This window comes from Gossypium arboreum, chromosome 13 (assembly GCF_025698485.1).
Source record: "Gossypium arboreum isolate Shixiya-1 chromosome 13, ASM2569848v2, whole genome shotgun sequence".
Taxonomy (NCBI): domain Eukaryota; kingdom Viridiplantae; phylum Streptophyta; class Magnoliopsida; order Malvales; family Malvaceae; genus Gossypium; species Gossypium arboreum.
The window spans coordinates 106123675-106136447 of NC_069082.1; the positions used below are offsets into that span (position 1 = coordinate 106123675).

The 12773-nt window shown below is 35.1% G+C and overlaps 1 protein-coding gene across 1 annotated transcript in view; it reads left to right on the forward strand.

Moving 5' to 3' along the window:
- The first annotated feature begins 657 nt into the window (after positions 1-657).
- The window catches only part of LOC108463739 (ATP-dependent zinc metalloprotease FTSH 12, chloroplastic), a 28231-nt gene continuing 16115 nt past the window's right edge, over positions 658-12773 (forward strand). The window contains exons 1-8 of the mRNA XM_017763641.2: positions 658-1092; positions 1990-2174; positions 2938-3164; positions 3524-3801; positions 5335-5412; positions 5507-5749; positions 5837-5977; positions 6067-6234. Coding sequence (XP_017619130.1) covers positions 718-1092; positions 1990-2174; positions 2938-3164; positions 3524-3801; positions 5335-5412; positions 5507-5749; positions 5837-5977; positions 6067-6234 — 1695 coding nt within the window. The 5' untranslated portion in view covers positions 658-717. The remainder of the gene's footprint in view (positions 1093-1989; positions 2175-2937; positions 3165-3523; positions 3802-5334; positions 5413-5506; positions 5750-5836; positions 5978-6066; positions 6235-12773) is intronic.

Here is a 12773-nt window from a genome sequence, read left to right on the forward strand (position 1 = left end):
AACAATTCTCTCTTTCTTTATTTGATAAAAATTCACTATATGAATTTTATGATATGCTTACAACGGTTATCTCTCTATAATAAGTAAAATCTAGACAAACAAATGAGGCTGCTATACAGAGCGTTGATTCATATCTATACTATATATAAAATAGTTGTCTCAAATTATATTTTAGTCACTTCTATTTGAAATGTGACGTTTTAGTCACTTACGTTATCATTTTGTTACGAAGTGGTCACTCTACGGTTAAACTCTGTTACCTTTCTAACGGTAGCCTATGTGGTAGTCCAAATAAGTTTTAAATGCCAACTTGAATGTTTAATTGCTGAGATGAAAATATATTTTTAATTAAATAAATTTAATTTGGATTGTCATGTAGGACATCCAAGTTAGTATTTAAAACCCATTTGGACTGTCATGTAGAACTGTTGTTAGTGAGATAACGAAGCTTAACGGTAGATTGATCACTTTGTAGTAAAACGATAATGTAAGTAAATAAAACGTAATATTTTAAATATAAATAATTAAAATGTAATCTGAGCCAAACAAAAAAGTAATTATTTTTGTTGTGTACTAAAAATAATTTCCCTGCAGGTCACGTGTCACCGGACTGGACAACGGGCCAATCAAAAAAGAAATAGGTGCCATTTTTCACTGTTCATATTTAGTTTAGATAAACCCCTCAAACCCCCCCCCCCCCAATCAGAACAACTCTGGATGGAGGTTTCAATCCCCTGCGCCCAAACCCCTCTTTTCTTTTCTTCCTCTAAAACCCCTCAAACCCTCACTTTCTATCAGCTCCCTACAAGGCGCAGGCTCAAAATTAGGGCTTCTTCTTCGTCTGCCAATCCCGGTGGGTCTGGCTCCAATGCCTTCTCTTGGCTCCGCCTCGGCTCCCAGAAGTTCTGGTCCAAATTTGGGGAGTCGGTTAAGAAGGAAACCGGGTTTGATTTGCATGAGGCGAATGTGAGGGTTGGTGAGTTGGTCGGGCGAGTTAACCAAGGGCTCAGGAAGGGCGAGGGTGAATTCAATCGGTTACGGACTGAGTTGCTTCCCGAGTTTGTTAGCTGGAACCGGTGGGATCGTTGGAAGGTTAGTTTCTTTGTTTCTTTTTCCTTTTTGGCTATTGCATTTTCTTAGAAAAAAAATTTAACTAATGAATTACAAATTAAAAATAGTTTAATAAATAACTACTGAAATCCATAATGGTTTAAGCTACTGAATTATCATTATCACAAAGCCTGCAAATGTCGTAAACAGATATTATCCATGGAAGTATATGACTAGTCTCTACAATCCAGTTTCTCTTCTGTCTAGTTTCGAAAGTTTTGGCTATGCCCGGTAGTGGTCTATTGCTGTTGTTTGAACCGACTCGCTAACCAAATAGAGCACCAAAGGCTAACATATTCCTAGAAGGAATGTGCATCATTAGGCTGTTACAAGCTTTTATAAGGAGTCTTTCTGGATTTTTTGCCACCATGCCTTGAAATTTGCTTCCGTTGACTTTACTTTTTGGAATTCTTTTCTTCATTTGCTTCTATATAAAATTGTTCTCCAACTTAGGAATTCTGTAAATAGTAAATTCACTGCCGAACAACTGTTGAACGCATAGTATAAGTTAGAATAAAATGTTAAAGGCAAATATAGTTTTTTCCCCCTTTCATGATCGTAAAAGGTCAAATGTTGTTGATAGGCAACAAATGCGATGATTCTCAGTGCATCTTCAGGTTTTTTTGAATTAAAAAATTAAAATTTCCTTGAAAATAAACCAACATAACAATATTGTAGCAATCTTTAATAGTGATTGGGAATAGTGCTAGAGTGCCTTTCTACTTGCCCTTTAATTGTTACCCTATTGACTGCTCAAGGAAGTTGAGTTTCAGGATATAGTTCATTGTGTACCACTTTGCAGTAGCTTTCTGCTTTTCTATTTTTTTTCCCTGGACCATTTCATTGTTTTTAAGCTGATAATTGGTTAACTCTTTTCAGGATTTAAAAAATTGGGAGCTCAAACGGATAACTGCTTTGATCCTCTATATTTTTGTTGCAATAATTTCTTGTCAAAAGTTGTATGCTGTTGTGCGAGCTCCTCAACAAGATCAAGAAAGAAAACAATTAACAGAGGCTTATATGGAGGCTTTGATTCCTGATCCATCTCCTAATAATATTAGAAAGTAAATGCATTTCTTTTATTACTTGCAATTACAATTGCAGTTTACTAATTTCTTTATATTCTAATAATATACCAGGCATGACTATCTAGTTGTGCTTTGCTGCATGATTTTTTACTCAACCAACATCTAAGTTCATGTTTTAATGGAAGTTTAATCTCCTTCTATATAATTTTTGTGATATTAAACCTTTTAGATTTTTCTGCTTATTGTTTATTTATTTTCTTGGTTTTGAAGTAAGTTGGTTACTTTCATGTGTGTGTAGGGATTTTCAAAAATATCAATCTTTTATAATATAAAGATTTTGTTCAAAATCTGTCTATGAATCTATTTTTGGACAATGCACAGTATCATTTTGAGTAAAGGTCTAGATACTCATACATAATTGTGGAAGTAAGTGATTTGTTGTGTTAAAAAGAATGTGTTCTTCTTTAATTTACTAAATTCTTGAAGGGAATGCAAGTGATATCTTCTGCACATATACTATTCCCAATCATTTTATCTATATCTACTGTTTTTGAGTAACAAGTAACCTGCATCTTATGTTTAGTCTATTGTTGGTTATTATGAAGCATTTATTTGGCCTATAAATCCTCACGTGTGCCTATAATCTATTTTTCTTTCCCAGTTTTATTTTCTTTGAGCTTTGTTAATTTGAGTTCTTTCTTGTGATACAAACATTGAAAATGGTAAGGCAACAGAGAGATTTGGCAGCATGGAGGCCTTTCGGTTAATTCTTATATCTCTAGCTTTCATGTAATTACAGGTTTAAGAAGGGGTTATGGAGGAAGACAACTCCCAAAGGCCTCAAATTGAAGAAATTCATTGAAGGACCGAATGGAATGCTTATTCACGATAGTTTTTATGTTGGAGAAAATGTGTGGGACGATGATCCAGAGTCTTCTAAGGAGAATGTGAAACAAATTATTGACAGTGATGCACGATTGAATGCAGAAGAAAAGGAGGAGCTGAGAAAAGAGTTAGGCATTTCAGGTTAGTTAATATATATGCTTGTACATAGCCATCAATCATTAATGCAAGGCTTTTATTTGCTTCTATAGAAGAAAGTTCTCTTGCATTGTGTTTTGAGTCTTCTCTTTTTTTCAATGGAAACTTTTCATTGTAGTATTTTACCTTAGTTCGTCTCCAGTACATGAGTAGTAACTGGCTTCCTGCTTTAGTATTTTCTGCATGTCAGGTATATAACTTGTGGTTAATTTATGACAAGTTTTTTTCTTAAAGTCATGTCGGTTTTTTGGGTATTTGACTTGAATTTTATCTATCTATAATGACTAAATATTTTTCCCTTTGTGTTTATTGACACCCTGTTTTATTCATGCTTGCTCCGGCAGGTGAAGTTCCAGATAGCATGGGAACATGGCGTGACAGGCTTCAAGCTTGGAAAGAGATCCTGAGAAAGGAAAAGTTATCTGAGCAATTAGATTCCATAAATGCCAAGTATGTGGTTGAATTTGACATGAAAGAGGTGGAAAATAGCCTTCGCAAGGATGTAGTTGAAAAGGTAACAGAAACACAGGGAACTAGAGCTCTATGGATATCTAAGAGATGGTGGCGCTATCGTCCTAAACTACCTTACACTTACTTTCTTCAAAAAATTGAGTCCTCTGAGGTAAGTTGGTGTCCCGTCTTGTTTATTCTTGCACTTTTTGGGAAATAATTAGCATGCTTCTTGAATTCCATTGCTTGAATATTTTTTTATTGTTTTCCATACCTTACTAACTGGAATTTATTTTGCATTTCATTGGTGAATTTCATATTGTTACCCTCGAAATTCATACACACATTAATACCATAGTTGTCTAGATGAGAGTACATGCTGGTACATTCCATTTGTTTTATGTACCTCTCAGTCTCAGTTTATTTCTTTGTACTGGCTTGTTTCAAAGCATTATGTTTCAGTGAGAGCAAATCTTCTGTGGTTTTTTATTATGTTTTTCATTTTCAAAATCTAATGCTACAGATCTCATAAAATCACTTGAGAATAGCTGCCTTATAACACCAAAAGGCAAAAGCTGCAAACACCAGGAATTATATAGTTACAGATTTGTGTTGTAGAGCTGTAAAATTACTTCAATTTTCCTCTCAGAAAGGTAAGGAGTTGTTGAGAGATTGGCAAAATGAAAGTCCATGTGGAGGGAAAGAGGACCTACATAAAATCTGATACTGCAGAAACATGGGCAGAATGGGTCAATAAATTCCAGTGGTCATGCATAATAAAACATATAACTTTTGTGTTTACTCCAAACCGAGCTTGGTGTTCTGTCTTAAAGATAAGTGCTGTATGGTTTTCTTATTCTAGAAATTAAGAGCTGCCACATTTTTCACTTCCAGTTATATCCTCTAGGTGCTTGGTGATTTGAATGGGTGGGCATTTGCCCACTAAAAAGTTAAAACGTCTTCACCTGTATATTCAGTTTTACTAAGCAAGAAGATTTTATTTGTGGCAAATTTCTCAATTACTTTTGTTTAAGATTTTTTATTTTGATTATTGTTTAGTGGACTATGATACTGTGATGATTTACATTTTGGTATTGTTATAATCAAAGAGAGTCTCATTTATATTCTCTGTTATTAATATTGTTCAAATGATTTTGAATTATGTAACTTGAGTTAATTTTCCTGTTTTCATTTCATGCATATAAACAAATGTCTGAAATTCATTTCATTATATATGTCATAAGACTGAAATGGTATATCGAAATGCATTGTACCAGCATTTACAACTTTTCTGAGAAAATGGAATGCTGCTTATCAATATAGTACTTGCAACCTTTGAATATGTGGTGTCTGTGTAGACATATATTTGTTTGCAGGCATGTGTGCTCATCTGTCATGTACATATGTAAGCATGTGCATTGCCAATGCGCTTGCACTTGCACGTGCATCTTCATAAGCATATTCCCTTTATTTGCTTTTTGGGGTGAGGATTTAGATGGTTTTATAGAAATCCTGTAAATTTTAGAAAGTGTGAATCCAACATAAAAGAAAGTGAGTAGGTACATTGTGACACGAAATTCAGGGGATAAATTGCATGGTGCTAACATAATTATTTGTTGTTAAAACAATTATTACTGTATGATTTTTGTGGGATACCAGAATAGCAGTGGAGGAAGTTTTGATAATGCATTCTTTTTAAAAACAGGTTGCTGCTGTCGTGTTCACTGAGGACTTGAAAAGATTGTATGTAACAATGAAAGAAGGTTTTCCGTTAGAATATATCGTAAGTACGATGTTTCTTTCTTGTTGCTTCTGAAACAGAGTTATATATACATATCCTTTTCATAAAATTTCTTGTTGCCATACCTCTTTGGCAGGTTGATATTCCCCTTGATCCTCACTTATTTGAGATTATCTCAAGTTCTGGAGTTGAAGTAGACCTCCTTCAGAAGCGACAGATCCATTATTTTATGAAAGTTGTGATTGCACTAGTTCCTGGATTATTAATTTTATGGTTAATTAGGGAGTCTGCAATGCTTCTCCATATCACTTCTAAGCGTTTTCTTTACAAAAAGTATAACCAACTCTTTGATATGGCTTATGCGGAAAACTTCATTCTGGTAAAATTTTCAAATTTCCCTTTTGTTTTTCCCTGCTGTCAAATTCTTCACATTCTTAAATTCTGATTTCATTCTGTACTTATTCAGCCAGTTGGAGATGTTGGTGAAACAAAATCCATGTACAAAGAAGTGGTATTGGGTGGTGATGTCTGGGATCTTCTTGATGAGCTGATGATTTACATGGGAAATCCTATGCAATACTATGAAAAAGGCGTTCAGTTTGTTAGGGTAAACTTTTTATACTTGATGGATGTTTTCTCAGTCTACTACTATTGATTGGATTCTAAGGTAAGCATGTCATTGTTATGTCATTATAGGGTGTACTTCTCTCTGGACCTCCTGGGACAGGCAAAACACTTTTTGCTAGAACACTAGCTAAAGAAAGTGGGTTGCCTTTTGTTTTTGCTTCTGGTGCAGAGTTTACAGATAGTGAAAAAAGTGGTGCAGCTAGGATCAATGAGATGTTTTCTATAGCAAGGAGAAATGTAAGCCTCCTCCTTCATCCCCTCCCCCTTCAATTTTGAAAAAAATTGTTAATTTTTGGTTCCATTTTGGCTCATTTATTTATTGACATTTCGGAGCTCATTTTTTGCTGTTGGAATCTGGTTGCTCTGGTGATTTGGAACTACTTTACACATCGAAAGCATGAAAGCTAATTGATACTAAAGCTTTCTTGGTTTGACTTGATTGAAGTTTCTGTAAACTGTCTTGAAACTTAAATCAGTTGGATTCCAGGTGCAGTTCTAAAATAGCTCTTTCGATTTTCACCCCTAATATACTCCGTGAATAGCTTCTCAAATGTTTTAAGAAATAGAGTGGTGAAGCAAAATCATAGTTGGAATAATTAATGAATAAAGTGGTTGTCTGATTTTGTTGTAATTTTGCCCTTTTCTTTTTTCTTTTTAATTAACAATAAGTAAAAAGTTAAAAAAATTGATGTTTTTAATTTTTAAAATCTGAAAAAGTTAACATAGAAAATGGAAAAAGATATCTTTTATGCTTCCAAAATAAGTAGAAAGTTAAAAAAATTGATGTTTTTAGTTTCTAAAATCAGAAAAAAAAAGTTTTGAGTTAATGTGGAAAATAGAAGAAATATGCCTTTTATTCTTCCAAAAGTTCTAGAAACAAGAGAAAACAGTTAATTCTTTTTGGCATTGTATGACATTCTACCAAATACTCTTCATTCACCACCTTTTCATGAGAACAACCATTGAGAGTTGTTAAAAACAGACTATTTCAATTCTGTTTATTCACAAGAAATTACATAAATATTTATACACATAGTGAGCCTAACTTAGGAAGCTTTATACTAGGAAACAGACTAATTCTAGGGATGCTGTCCTTAAAAACAGCCTTAAAGTTAGGGATTAAATATTTACAGAATCCTATCTGGTACACTCAAATATTCCTTAATTAGGAAACTGTAATCTGACACTCCCCCTCAAGCTGGGTAGTGGATATCATCCATTCTCAGCTTGCTTCCTAGTTTCTGAAACAACTTCCCAGACAATCCTTTAGTAAGTATGTCTGCTAGCTGACCATCAGTGGACACAAATGGGGTGCAAATTAAGCCACTATCTAGTTTTTCCTTTATAAAATGTCTGTCAACTTCAACGTGCTTCGTACGATCATGTTGAACTAGATTATGTGCAATATTGATAGCAGACTTATTATCACAATACAACTTCATTGGACCTTCCCACTTGATCTTCAAATCTTCCAAAATAATTTTTAGCCATAGTAACCCACAAAACCCAAGAGCCATCACCCTAAATTCAGCTTCTGCACTAGATCTATCCACAACATTCTGTTTTTTACTCCTCCAAGTCACAAGGTTGCCTCCTAGGAAAGTGCAATAGCCCGAGGTTGATCTTTTATCAACCATAGACCCTGCATAATCTGCATCAGTATAGGCTTCAAGGGTTAAATTCTCCCCCTTTTTAAATAGGATTCCTTTGCCTGACGTGCCCTTTTAAGTACTGTAGAATCTGATATATAGCTCTAAGATGTGATTCCTTAGGGTTGTGCATAAATTGACTTACAACACTGACTGCATAGGCAATATCCGGTCTGGTATGAGACAAGTAAATAAACTTCCCCACAAGTCTTTGATATGAACTTTTATCAACTGCTGCATCTTCTAGTGCATCTCTAAGTCTGTGGTTCACCTCTGCTAGTTTACATCCCAACTTGCCCGTCTCTGTCAACAAATCAACTATGTATTTTTGCTGAGATATGAAGATTCCTTCCCGAGAGTGTGCCACTTCAATACCAAGGAAATATTTTAACTTACCGAGCTCTTTGACTTCAAATTCTTTTACTAGGCATTTCTTTAAATTCTCCATTCTTTCCAGATCATCACCAGTCACTATAATATCATCTACATAGACTAATAAAGCAGTCACTCCCCTTGAAGATAAGTGTTTTACAAATAGAGTATGATCTCCTTGACTCTGTTTATATCCCAACTTGAGCATTACTTTGGTAAATCTTCCAAACCAAGCCCTCGGGGACTGTTTTAGTCCGTACAAAGCCTTTTTTAATCTGCAAACTACCTATCCTGTATTTGGACCGAATCCTAGTGGAACATCTATATAGTCTTCCTCCTCAAGATCACCATGTAGAAAGGCGTTTTTGATGTCAAATTGCTGTAATTTCTAGCCTCGGTTGGCAGCTTGTGACAACAACACTCTCATAGTGTTCATCTTTGCAACAGGGGCAAATGTCTCAAGGTAGTCTATTCCATACATTTGAGTGTACCCTTTAGCAACCAATCTTGCTTTGTACCTATCCAAAGAACCATCGGACTTATATTTCACTGTATACACCCAGCGACATTTTACTGGTTTCTTTCCTCTCGGTAATTTCACCAAGTCCCATGTCTTATTTTTTTCAAGAGCTTCCATTTCAACCTTCATGGCATTTTTTCAATTCTCATCTTCTAATGCCTCGGATACATTTTTGGGAATGGAGATAGAATTTAGGCTAGTAAGAAAGGCTTTGTGGTTTTGGGACATTTTTGTAAGACATGAATAAGTACAAGGGATGTTTTGTACAGGCTCTAGTCCTTTTTCTAATAGCAATGGGAAAATCATCTAAATTTTCAGTAGTTTCAGTATTAGTATTCAAAGTCGGTTCAGCAATTACCTCAGGTTGTATAGGAGAAGAAGATGATTGAACTTGCACCGGTGCCTTCTTCCTTGAGTAAACTAGTAAAGGAGAAGTAGTGTCCTGAATTCCTCTTTGTGATTTGGGTGTATTAGGCTCTGTTTCAAGTTGCATAGGGGCCATAGTTTCGAGTCGGGCAGGTTGGTTAGCAGGCAAGGACTGAGTGGGAGTGTTTGGTTGCTGGACAGGAGCTGGAATGTGAAGAAGAAAGAATTCTTTGTCCTTATCTTCTGTGAGTAAGATCTCCCCCTGAAGATAAGCGCGAGTAAAGAAATTCTCTTGTTCTGCAAAATTAACATCCGCTGATACATAAAATTTTTTTGTGGCTGGATGATAGCATTTGTACCCCTTTTGCGTGGAAGAATAATCGAGAAAGACACACTTGATAGCTCGTGGATCAAATTTTCCTCTATTCTGAGAATGTACATGTACAAAGGCAACACAGCCAAATATTTTGGGAGTAAGGTTACTTGAAGTATTGAAATCAGGAAAGTATTTTTCTAGAACTTGCATAGGACTTTGAGATTCAAGGACTTTTGTAGGCAATCAATTTATCATATGAGTAGCAGTTAAAACAGCCTCCCCCCAGTATTGTTTAGGGACATTTTTTTGGAACAAGAGGGCTCTTGTAATAGCTAAAATGTGACCATTGCTAAAATGTGACCATTCTTTTTTTCGGCAATACCATTTTGTTGGGGTGTGCTAACACAAGATAACTCATGTATAATGTCTCTTTCTTGGAAATATGGTGAGAGAAATTGATTGAAACAGTCCTTGGCATTGTCTGACCTAAACTTTTTTATTTCAGCTCCAAATTGTGTTTTGATCATGTTGTAAAAGGTTGGAAAGACAAACCTTACATCAGATTTTTGTTTTAAAAGATATATCCAAGACGCACGGGTACAATCATCAATAAAGGATACAAACCACCGAGCCCCAGAAATATTTGAAATAGTGGATGGTCCCCAAACATCATTATGAATAAGAGTAAAAGGAGCGGATATTCTTTTATATGTTTATGTTTTGCAAGTTCACAAACATCACAATGGAATTTTGAGATTCAAGGACTTTTGTAGGCAATCAATTTATCATATGAGTAGCAGTTAAAACAGCCTCCCCCTAGTATTGTTTAGGGACATTTTTTTGGAACAAGAGGGCTCTTGTAATAGCTAAAATGTGACCATTCTTTTTTTCGGCAACACCATTTTGTTGGGGTGTGCTAACACAAGATAACTCATGTATAATGTCTCTTTCTTGGAAATATGTTGAGAGAAATTGATTGAAATAGTCCTTGGTATTGTCTGACCTAAACTTTTTTATTTTAGCTCCAAATTGTGTTTTGATCATGTTGTAAAAGGTTGGAAAGACAAACCTTACATCAAATTTTTGTTTTAAAAGATATATCCAAGACGCACGGGTACAATCATCAATAAAGGATACAAACCACCGAGCCCCAGAAATATTTGAAATAGTGGATGGTCCCCAAACATCACTATGAATAAGAGTAAAAGGAGCGGATGTTCTTTTATACGTTTATGTTTTGCAAGTTCACAAACATCACAATGGAATTTTGAGATTCAAGGACTTTTGTAGGCAATCAATTTATCATGAGTAGCAGATAAAATAGCCTCCCTACAGTATTGTTTAGCGACATTTTTTTGGAACAAGAGGGCTCTTGTAATAGCTAAAATGTGACCATTCTTTTTTTCGGCAACACCATTTTGTTGGGGTGTGCTAACACAAATGACTATGTATAATGCCTCTTTCTTGGAAATATGGTGAGAGAAATTAATTGAAATAGTCCGTGGCATTGTCTGACTTAAACCTTTTTATTTCAGCTCCAAATTGTGTTTTGATCATGTTATAGAAGGTTGGAAAGACAAACCTTACATCAGATTTTTGTTTTAAAAGATATGTCCAAGACGCACGGGTACAATCATCAATAAATGATACAAACCACCGAGCCCCAGAAATATTTGAAATAGTGGATGGTCCCCAAACATCACTATGAATAAGAGTAAAAGGAGCGGATATTCTTTTATATGTTTATGTTTTGCAAGTTCACAAACATCACAATGGAATTTTGAGATTCAAGGACTTTTGTAGGCAATCAATTTATCATATGAGTAGCAGTTAAAACAGCCTCCCCACAGTATTGTTTAGGGACATTTTTTTGGAACAAGAGGGCTCTTGTAATAGCTAAAATGTGACCATTCTTTTTTTCGGCAACACCATTTTGTTGGGGTGTGCTAACACAAGATGACTCATCTATAATGTCTCTTTCTTGGAAATATGGTGAGAGAAATTGATTGAAATAGTCCGTGGCATTGTCTGACCTAAACCTTTTTATTTAAGCTCCAAATTGTGTTTTGATCATGTTATAAAAGGTTGGAAAGACAAACCTTACATCAGATTTTTGTTTTAAAAGATATATCCAAGATGCACGGGTACAATCATCAATAAAGGATACAAACCATCGAGCCCAGAAATATTTGAAATAGTGGATGGTCCCCAAACATCACTATGAATAAGAGTAAAAGGAGCGGATGTTCTTTTATACCTTTATGTTTTGCAAGTTCACAAGCATCACAATGGAATTTTGAGATTCAAGGACTTTTGTAGGCAATCAATTTATCATATGAGTAGCAGTTAAAACAGCCTCCCCACAGTATTGTTTAGGGACATTTTTTGGAACAAGAGGGCTCTTGTAATAGCTAAAATGTGACCATTCTTTTTTTCGGCAACACCATTTTGTTGGGGTGTGCTAACACAAGATGACTCATCTATAATGTCTCTTTCTTGGAAATATGGTGAGAGAAATTGATTGAAATAGTCTGTGGCATTGTCTGACCTAAACCTTTTTATTTCAGCTCCAAATTGTGTTTTGATCATGTTATAAAAGGTTGGAAAGACAAACCTTACATCAGATTTTTTTTTAAAAGATATATCCAAGACGCACGGGTACAATCATCAATAAAGGATACAAACCACCGAGCCCTAGAAATATTTGAAATAGTGGATGGTCCCCAAACATCACTATGAATAAGAGTAAAGGAGCGGATGTTCTTTTATTGCTTACCGGAAAAGAGGTACGTTTATGTTTTGCAAGTTCACAAACATCACAATGGAATTTTGAGATTCAAGGACTTTTGTAGGCAATCAATTTATCATATGAGTAGCAGTTAAAACAGTCTCTCCCCAGTATTGTTTAGGGACATTTTTTTGGAACAAGAGGGCTCTTGTAATAGCTAAAATGTGACCATTCTTTTGTTCGGCAACACCATTTTGTTGGGGTGTGCTAACACAAAATGACTCATGTATAATGCCTTTTTCTTGGAAATATGGTGAGAGAAATTGATTGAAATAGTCCTTGGCACTGTCTGACCTAAACTTTTTTATTTCAGCTCCAAATTGTGTTTTGATTATGTTGTAAAAGGTTGGAAAGACAAACTTTACATCAGATTTTTGTTTTAAAAGAAATATCCAAGACACACGGGTACAATCATCAATAAAGGATACAAACCACCGAGCCCCAGAAATATTTGAAATAGTGGATGGTCCCCAAACATCACTATGAATAAGAGTAAAAGGAGCGGATGTTCTTTTATTGTTTACCGAAAAAGAGGTACGTTTATGTTTTGCAAGTTCACAAACATCACAATGGAATTTTTCAACAGTTAATCCTTTGAACAATGAAGGAAACATAATTTTAAGGACTCTAAATGATGGATGACCAAAGCGAAGGTGATGGAGCTAAATTTGGTCTTTATTGGTTTTAATAGATTCGGATATGAAAGATAATGGTGAGGAATTCATAGCACTAACTTCTCCTCTGGATTCTTCAAGATAATATAGG